General features: G+C 52.9%; 1 protein-coding gene across 1 annotated transcript; it reads right to left on the bottom strand.

Annotated features, from left to right (window-relative positions):
• Positions 1-1,250: 1,250 nt before the first annotated feature.
• On the bottom strand, positions 1,251-5,417 carry LOC147717586 (uncharacterized). Its single transcript, XM_086919866.1, has 2 exons — positions 5,357-5,417; positions 1,251-1,864 (listed from the first exon to the last, which is right to left on the bottom strand). The coding sequence occupies exons 1-2, from the start codon at positions 5,415-5,417 to the stop codon at positions 1,251-1,253; spliced, it is 675 nt and encodes a 224-aa protein (XP_086775992.1).
• Positions 5,418-9,962: the final 4,545 nt, after the last annotated feature.

The following is a 9,962-nucleotide window of genomic DNA, read 5'->3' as shown; positions in this document are numbered from 1 at the left end:
TTACCATCAAACAGTCACAGATCACTTGCGCTTCATTACACTAAGTTTTAATGAAAGACAAAGACAATGGTAAAAACACTCCAAACCTAATTGAGAAATATAATATTTACCATTCTGCATTATTAGTACCCTAGATAAAGTAAATCTACACAACAGTGTCCCTCATGTAAATCTACTTGCTGATTCAGTGTTGAATTACATTCTTTTAAGAACGTTTTGATAAAGGCAGAGAACCTGTAGTGGTGATCATATGATCCCTTTAATAATGTTCTTTAGAAAGAAGAGTTTTTGAAAATTGCCATAAAACATCTAAGAGGAGGAGGTCGGGGGGAAGATGGCGGCCGGACGCTAAGCCGGTCGTGAGCTCCTTGCCTCTCTTGCCTAATGAGGCTGGAAAACGCTGCAAGATGAAGGCGCTACGATCAAAACTACCAAAACTCTGTTAGCGTTAAAGCAATTACACTTTTGGGAAAACTTAGAAGATTTAGGAATCGGAAGCTGGAAATCTGAAAACCTCCCTTGATGCAGTCGAGTAAAATCCCTACGTTGCCTGCGGCGTCCCTTGGGGGGATGGTGTCACGGAAGGAGCTAAGCAGTGCTGAGTTTGCTGAATTTGCTTTATAAAAAAAAAGATAATCGGGACCTGAAGCGCAAAGAGACGGCGCGGTGGGGTTATGTGAACTTACTGTGTACGAAATGTTAGTTGAAGGTCAAGTCAGGATACTGGATTGGGCTACCGTAACGGACTCCGCATACCTGGGGGAGAGAGCAATGTCGGCCAGGTGAGATTCCCGCGGCAGCAACAATCCTGCACGCCGCTCAAGGATCAGTTGGTGGGAGGCGGCTTCAGAGGCAAATCGCGCAATAAACAGACCACGCAGTGTCAGCGTAAAAGGCCATTTTATTAGACCAGAACTGCGAATCTGTACATAACAATAAATCAACAATAACAGTAACAGCAAACCCCCACTCACACTTCCCCCCCCATTCGTTTCATTCACTCCGCGTCATCACCAAGCCCTAGCGGCTGCAAACACCCTTCTCTTTCCCGTCAATCACTGTCTTCCAGCCCCCAGTCATTGCAAACTTCCATTCACGCTTCTGTCCGTCCTGTGCCAACTCCCCCCCCAAGGGATGGGTATGCCCGCTCTTGACCCCCTGTCCCTTCGAATCCTGCCAACCAGTGAACCCACTGTAGGGCGGTTCACTGCCCCACCCCCCCACGGGGCCGTCCGTCCGTCACTGCACAGCTACTCCCGTCGACACCAGATAGACTCGTTCCACAACTTGCTCACCACATCCCGTAACTCCATCATGTACCACGCATTGCCCAGCCGAGACAAGTGCACACCGTCCTCCCTAAAAGCTAAAGGCTCCTCCAGTCGAATCCCAGGATGCGCAATGACCTTAACGTCCCTGTCCGCACAGTAGAGTCTCATTGCACGATTAAGTTTCCTCCGGGCCTTCTCAATGGCCCCATGTTTCATAGCTCCCCTCCACACCTTTCTGGGGACCAGCTCCGTCCAGGCAACGCAGGCCCCCGCCATCCTTGATTTCAACACTTCCAAGTCCCTTTGCATAAGTTGTAACAATGCCAATCCAGACAGTTGCACCAGGTCATTTTCCCCCAAATGAATGATTAGCAAATCCGGGCATCCCCTCTGTGGGACCATCTTCGCGAGCCAGGGCAGTAGTGCCCCCCATCGCATTCCGCTCTTTCCCCACCATTTCACCTCGTGCAATTGTCCCTTCAGTCCCAGGTTACGGCCGTAAACCTGCTGGTCCGCATACTTGGAAGCCCAGTGCACGAATGAGTGCCCAACGATCCAAGTCACCGTCCTACCGCCCGGGCCACCCACGCAACCTACGAAGAAAAAGATGTTAGAACAGGCAACAAAACAGTGCAACACCAACAACCTGCCTGGGACCAGACTACTTCCTCACATACCTCTCGCAACAGCGCGACTTCCAACGCCCAATCTTCCTAATCCTGTCCCAGGACCAACCCAGGCGAGCCGCCGCAGTCGCAGCCCCAATGCGAAAGGAATGAGTACCGTAACCAGTTCCATCAATCCCCAAGCGTCCCAAAGCCATACGCAGCACCGCCAACAACTGGCCAGCCGTCACTCTCGCACCAGACGCATGGCAGAAAATCTCGCCGCCTCGGTCCCCAGCCGACCCCAAGAAAGACCTCCACTCCAGAACCGGGCAAACCGCCCCGCCAGACTCATTCAACCACACCCATTTGCGCCTGCCCACTTGATCCATCTTCGAGCGACCCAGCCAGATCCCCAGACGCCCCGCATCCACACGCACCTCCTCAAACAACCTGCCCGCCCCCGTCTCGTGCCCAACAGCTCAGACACCCGGAACGCCACAAAAAACATCCATACCATGCATAAACGAAACAGGCCCACTTCAACCTGGTCATAACAGCAATTCGGCAACACCCCAACCAGCCGAACCAACAAATCAAACGTCACGGCCTCCCGCAGGCAGCCCCCCCGGCCCCCCTCTCCCGGCCCCACCCCCGCAACATGCGAGCCAGCACCACATCCTTGGTGGGGTCAAAACCCAAAAACAAAACACAGTAAAAGGAAATTCCAGCCAATTTCCCAGAGATCGTAGCTGCAGTCAACCCCCGGTCCATACAAGCCAACACATAACCCCTCAGACCTTCCACCACAGCCGACTCCCCACTCACGACACCATCCACCGTCCAGCCCATGAAAGTACTAAATTCAGACCATGCCAGACGATAAGTCCTCCTCGTGGTCGGAGCCAGCGAACCCTCCACCAGACCAATCATCCTCATTCCCCCAAGGCCCAGATGCCGGCCGGCAGCTCGGTCTTGCAGGCGTCCGCTCCCGGCGCCAGGTGTCGGAACCGCTGCCACTGCGAACGAGACAAAGCATCCGCAATGTCATTATTCGCCCCAGGGACATGCTTGGCCCGAAACACCACATTCAACTGCAGGCACGCCAACATGAATCTGCGCAACAGCCGCAGCACTCGCAGGTCCCTCGCCCTCTGATTATTAACCGTTCCACCACCGTCATGTTGTCAACGTGAAAGAGCACCGTCCTGTTCCGAAAGTCCTCCCCCCATACCACCAGTGCCACCAGTAATGGGAAGAACTCCAAAAAGGCAATGCTCCTGCCTTGCTTGATCCAGGAGGCCGGCCAGCTCTCCGCACACCACCGTCCATCCCAGAAAACACCAAACCCCGCCGACCCAGCCGCGTCAGAGTAAATTTGGCATTGCCAGACTGCCCTTTCCTCATCAAAATCCAAGGACACTCCGTTGAAATCCTGCAAGAATGTAATCCAAGTCCTCAAATCCGTCCTCACCCCCAGGGAAATCCTCACTCTGTGATGCGGAAGCACCGCCCCCGACATGGCCATGCCGAGCCGCCTGCAGAACGTCCGCCCTGCCCGCACCACCCTGCACGCAAAGTTAAGGAAACCCAGAAGCTTCTGCACCGCCCGCAAAGGGATCCGCCGTTCCCCCACAGCCCACTCTAGACATGCAAGAATCTCCCTCACCTTGGTCGCAGGCAGGCGCGCCAACCACTCCACCGAGTCCAGTTCAATCCCCAGGAATGTGAGGCAACAGCTGGGACCAGCCGTCTTCTCTGGCGCCAAAGGCACTCCAAACTGCGAGACCAAGGCCTGGACACGCGACAGGGCCCTGCCGCAATCCCCCGACCCCGCCCTGCCCAGGAAGAGGAAGTCGTCCAAGTAGTGAGTGACTTCACAGCACCCACTCACCCGCACCATGACCCACTGCAAGAAAGTGCTAAAAAGCTCAAACAGCGCACAGGAGATGGCACACCCCATGGGCAAAACCTTGTCCACGTAGATGGCACCCCCAAACTGCATGCCCAAAAGCGCAAAATCCGCCGGGTGATAAGGCAGGAGACGGAAAGCAGACTTAATGTCACACTTCGCCAACTCCGTACCGGGCCCACACGACCTCACCAGCCGGACCGCATCGTCCACCGACGCATACAGCACCCTCGAGTCCTCCTCTGCAATGAAGTCATTCACCGATTGCCCCTCCGGCCACGACAAATGGTGAATCATCCTGAACTCCCCCTCCTCTTTCTTGGGCACCACCCCCAACGGAGAAATGATCAGATCCGGCAACGGCCAGTCAGGAAACGGGCCAGCCACCTCCCCTCCGCCACCTCCTAGTCCAACTTCGCAGCAACCACTCCCGGCAACTCCCTCGACGACCTCAGATTCTCAGCCCAACGACGCTCCCTGGGACCCTGGTAGCCCACCCGAAAACCCTCAGTGAAACCCCAGAAGAGCCGCGCCGCGGCCTCGCGATCAGGAGAGCACGCGAGCCAAGGGGCCATCGCCTCCACCCTAACCGGAGTAGGCGCCCTTCGGGCCAGGTTGGCCCCGTCCCCTCGCATTCCTCCATTGCTCGGAGGGGGTGGTGAGCGTGAGGCACTGCGTAAGGGCGTGTTTCCCGCCGCACTTCGAGCACTCGTGCTTGAACTTACATGGGTACCGAGAGCAGAAACCCCGATTGTAGCTCCAACATGCCCCCGTGGCGGGAACCCCGGGTTTGGACAGCTGACCTGACACAATGGTGCTGGGCACTGTTCCACCCCCCGCCCCGCCCTGGGCGGGACGCGGCGGAAAAGACCGATACAACACCGGCAAACCACTGGCTGTGTGAGTTGACGCCGACGAGTGCGAAGACGCCATCCACTGCATCCAAAGCTCCTGGTCCACCTCGCCCCAACTTTTCTCCGGATCCGCGCTAACCCTGGCCCGAAACTCCTCGTCGTAGCTCAACCATGCAAACCCTCCAAACTGCATCTGGGCCTTGCGAATGATATCCATGCATTTAAACAGCGCAATCGCCCGGTCCAGATACCTCTGGCAATACACACTGGCATAAATCAGAAAGGCCGACGTCTAGTTCTCCATAGTTATCGGCACCCTAGGCCGCCTCGCCAACTCCCACTCCTCCTCCTTGGAGCCCTCCTTAGCCTGGACCTCCCGATGAAGCAACTTAAAAACATCCACAAACTCGTGTTTCCATATTTTCTCTTTCAGTTTTTCCGACAAGTGCGACCCCAAAGGCATCGCCAACCCCATGTAAGGCATTTTCTTAGGAACCTTCACCCCCTTTTCCTCCTTGCCATCACTCTTGTCCGTTTGCACCCCCAAAGTCACCGACTTACCATCCACCTTCTTACCATCCGCAGGTGGACCGCCGGACGGCGTCTCCCCCTCCCTCACAGAACCATCCCCCACACCCACCGACTGGCAGGTGCGTTTCCGACCTTCCCCTCCCCGAGGAGCGTCATCCCAAGACGCCCACCAGGCTCCCTCACCTGTGAGTGCCGGCATCCGCTCCCGGGGCCTTCCTCTGGACTCCTTCCCCCGGACCGCCATCGATCCGGCCTTCTTCTTCGTTCCGGTCTCGACCTGCAACACACCAAGATCGTTGTCTCCCGCTGCGCCGCCTACGCCTTCCAAGTCATCCCGCACCTCCCCTTCTTCCAATTCCTCACTCTCATCACTGTAATCCAGCTCAAGCACCGGTTCCGGATCCACTTCTTCGCAGACCCCCTCCTTCACCGCACGCTTCACACCTTTCTGCACACACCCACGGCCACGCATTCCAGAGGCGCCACGTGCCGAAGTCGGCCGATCCCACGGAGGAGGGACAGCCGCCGCGGACTGCCCTACTTCTTCCAGCCTGCGTCTCGGAGCCGTGTTGCACCCCGCAAGGCCCCCCTTGGCTCTGCCGACAACCGCCGACTTGGATCCCCTCCCGCCCCCCAGGTCGCTCGAACCTGGCGGGCCCCGGCACCATCGGGCCTCAAAGCCGTACCGGCCATCCCTGCTCCGGCCGCTCCCCTCGGAGGGGGGGCGGCCGGCCCTGCCTTCTTCACCTTGGCTTTCCTGGCCTCCTCCTCTTGCCTCTCCGCCTCCCTTTCCTCCTCAGAGGTGGGGGTAGGAGGACCCTCAATCTCATGGCCCCAAACTGCACCCACTCTGGCCCTCGTCTCCTCCGCCCACCTGACCTCCTGAATCTGCTCCAAAATCCGCTCCCCGCGTGACCTCTCCTCCCAGGAAACGGAACCCCATATCGGAGGGGGAGGGGGCGGGCAGTAGCCAAAGAAATCACCCCCTCGGGGAAAGAAACCCACCTGCTGGAAACCCTGCAACCAACCCGGGCCGCCCATGGGGACCAGAGCGGGCGAAGCACTCCGGCCTGCCAAAACCCCAGGCGCCACCGGCCTCAACACGGCCGGGTGCCTGCCCTGGAACCCCTGGACAAGTCAATGGGGGCCTCCTCCAACACCTCACCTGACTCCCGCAGCACAATCCCAGGCCCGTCCCCCGGAACAGAGTCGTCCAACAGGCGGACCAAAGGCCCAGGGGCCCCACTGCCACCCGGGGACCCAACCAGGACCACGGCAGGCCCGGCCGGGGCTCCCGCCTGCCCCTCCACCTGCAAGGCGCCGGCCGGCACCGGCAGGGGCCCGCGGAGCGGAAACGCGGAAGGCGCAGCCATCACGGCCGCACCCGAGGCCACAGGCAAAAACTCCAGCGGGGGAAAAGGCCGCGCGGAGGTAGTCCTGCGCTTCCCGCCCCTCGCCGTATCCTTGGGAACACCGCCCCCCCTCCTAACCCCAGACCCCCCCTCATGTTCCGGCTCGTCCTCCAAGCAGGCGAACACCGCCGCCTGAACCCCGGCCGAGGCAGCCCGCGTGCCCCTGGTGGCCCCCACCCAGGCTTGATCCAGGACCCCAGGCCTAACAAGGTCGTCGCGGCCGGCCCTCGCGAGCAGCAAGAAGGCCTCACGGACCTGTTCCGCAGACACACCAGACATCCTACCCAAGCAAGAGAAACAAACAAGTGAAAAAGATAAAACCCAGCTGCCGTGAAACAGCTCCGAGCGAAATCCACCAAAATTAGCACTAGGCCTCACAGAAACTAAGTCCTAACTAACTCCTTTCGAGCTCCCTCCTGATGGTGCCAGGCGCAGAAAAGAGAAAGTTCCCTTCCTCCCCCGCGCTTAAATACCCACCCCCTAACTCCTCCCCTTCCCCTACCTGGCCTATCCCCTGCGCGAAAGACCCCGGGGAAAGACTAGTCTGCGACTCTGCTTTCCCCGGGGCCCGGCAATGTAGCTGCAGAAGGGCAGTGAGTCGGATCTCTGTTTTCTTTCGGGGGAAGGCTGGGGAAGCAACACGAGACAGCCCTGCTGCACACTCGGGTCAAATCGGAGGAGGATTCGGAGCGTTCGAAATATTCGAGGAGGTTGGAGCGTTCGAGGTGCCAGAGCGCTGTGGCTGCAACCTAATTCATCGAACTCTACCTAGTATAGCATATAGGTTAAAACAGGAGCAAGGCTGTAATTTTTCGAAAGCCCCCTCGGATACAGAATTTAACCTTGTATCTCCTCCTATAAATGCGCTAGAAGCCCAGACACCCCTGCTTTTTCTTTTACAACAAAGGGAGAACTTCCTAGAGAGGTTTCCCACAGCAGAAGTGGAGGGGTCAAGCCTGAATTTTGATAATGCAGTCTCCTCACCTTCAGTCAGTGTGGACACCGTGGCTCTTGCAGGGGTTATTTCAAATAAAAAGAAAGGGCTACAGTCAGGGCAGATTTCCCTCGGAGAGGGTGAGGAAAAATCCCAAGAATCCCAGAAAGAAGTTCATCAAAGTGTTGCTGGAGATATAGCTCCAAGTAAAAAATACGCAGGTTTGGGATTACTCCTGGGCAATCTTGACGGTAAAGGGAGGTCCTCTTATTGCCTTAGGAATAGCCAATTTCTTGAGGCAAGTCTCCCATCTGTTACAAAACAGCCAGATGTCCCTAGGATTACTAGAAGAATCACCCGTAAAGCCTTAAAGACTCAAGTGAATTAAGTTAATAATAAAAAAGGTCAACTAGGGGACAATCTGGAGACTGGCATAGAGTGCAAAGCCCCTAAAATAAAAGTCACCCCGTCACTAAGGTCACTAGGTCTTATTTCAAGATACAAAATTGGGGTAGTAGCAGAAAAAAAGCAAGGAACAAGGATCTGAATTTAATAGATATCTGGAAAGAGAAGGGAGATAAGCATAAAACATCTAAGAACATCTATTCAGTGAAACAGCCAACACTCAAAAGAATAAGTATCTATAATCATAAAAGTACCCTCCAGAAATATTCTGCCCTCTGATCACCTTTTGCAATTTATAACTGGTATTTCAAAAATCAGAACCTCAGATTGCAATTGTAATAATTTTGTTATGCTCTTTCTACCCTAGACGAGGCGTTGAAGTGCTTTTCAGCAAGTAGCACGCGACTGCGCACCCCAAAATGGATTAGTGGTGGATTAGCGTAGAGAAATATAAATTGTTAATTTGAGTGGTGGGCATGGGAATTTGTTAGTTGGATTGAATAGGATAAAGGAGGAATAGAGGAGGGAAAAGTCTATAAAGGGTTCATTTGGAGATAGTAGTGGTAGTAAAATCAGGTTTAGGATGAGTAAAAGGGATAGAGGAGGGAAGAGTTTATAAAGGTTTATTTGGGAGATCATAGTAAAATGAGGTTTGTGATGAATCAGAGAGTGGAGGCAGAGGATATATTGAAAGAGGTATAGGCTGAGACATAATGTAATGAATTGGAGAGAGTTGATCATTTTTTTTATCCAGAGTGAGCCTAAAGTAATAAATATATAGATACATGACCACATAATAAAGGTATGCGTGTAGATGGAAAGTAATAAAGAGAGATAAAATTGTATTATATAAAGTCCCATATGTACATTCATGGATAAATATTTAGAAACTCAGGCTTTCAAGTGTTGCTGCACATGAAGAAAATGTATTTATTTATTTTTATCAATTTTTTGTGTTAATTTAATGTTATTTTTTATTTTTGTAATAAATGTATTTATTGATATTCATTTAATTTTATTTTATATTTTGTCACTGACAGAAAATCTTCCCACGATCACAGCACTCTTAAACAAATAACACACTCTCAGGACACGAAGAGATGTTGCAAGTACTCAAGTTTACTGAGCTTCACATAACATGTTTTGGTTGTCCCCCAGCCTTGTCCACATGTGTTTGTGTACATATATATATATATATTACCTACTGGTCGCCAGAAGGTAGTTATAGTTAGGACCTAGGTGCCATAGGAAAATGGCAACATTCTATTCCCAATAACTTTGGCGCCGATTGACGAATCTTCACTAAACTTTCAAAACTAATTCTTTGTTGAGATCAGCTCCTGTGTTGAAAGTTTGGGGGTGATTTATCAAGGGGGATCCCAAAACGTGTTTTTCAATGTTAATTTCCATAGGAAACTTTAGACAAGGCTACAGTTCGAATGGGTGAACGGAATTACCCCAAATTTGGCAGGGAGAAGGGTCTTGGTCATGAGTTTATTGTTGTAAAGTGATGTGCTGGGTATGCTGTAGGATAGTGGCCGCTGTAGCATACCTGTGTAAGTAGTGTTAGTGTGCGCTTATAATATACAGGGAGTGGGAAGTAAACTAGTCACCCCTACCAGTCTGTAGACTCGAATGAAGTGTTTTAGGAAGCAGGAATAAAGAAATAATCATGAAGAATACAATGTAGATTGTTGCAATGCCACAGAAGAAACATGGTGAAATGAGGTTTGTGGAAGAAAGTGGGTGTGTGTAATAAAGGCATGGAGTTTGGAAATTATATAGAAAGTGTCTTTATTTAAGTGCCTTAATTGGACCCACTGGTGCAAGAGCTAGGGCATCCAGCTGATGAAAAGTTGAAGCACTTCTGTTGTATTCAAACGTAAGCTCCTTCATCAGTTAATTGTATATTACATGTTATAGTTGCATGTGACATAAACAATAGCTATTACACTTGAATGACTCTACATTCTATAAGGAAAATAAAGGTATCCTTCAAGAAAAAAAAGAAATAAAAAAGAAATTGCAAAATGTAATC

The sequence above is a fragment of the Lissotriton vulgaris genome, chromosome 5, assembly GCF_964263255.1.
Source record: "Lissotriton vulgaris chromosome 5, aLisVul1.2, whole genome shotgun sequence".
Lineage (NCBI taxonomy): Eukaryota > Metazoa > Chordata > Amphibia > Caudata > Salamandridae > Lissotriton > Lissotriton vulgaris.
Note: the sequence above shows the minus strand (reverse complement) of the source record. Positions and strands in the feature narration are given on the sequence as shown.

Coding starts and splice junctions, on each gene's coding strand:
- LOC147717586 (XM_086919866.1), bottom strand. CDS start 5,417: ATGGCGGTCCGGGGGAAGGAGTCCAGAGGAAGGCCCCGGGAGCGGATG. Junction 1,865..5,356: donor GCGGATGCCGGCACTCACAG/GTGAGGGAGCCT, acceptor TTTTCTTCGTAG/GTTGCGTGGGTGGCCCGGGC.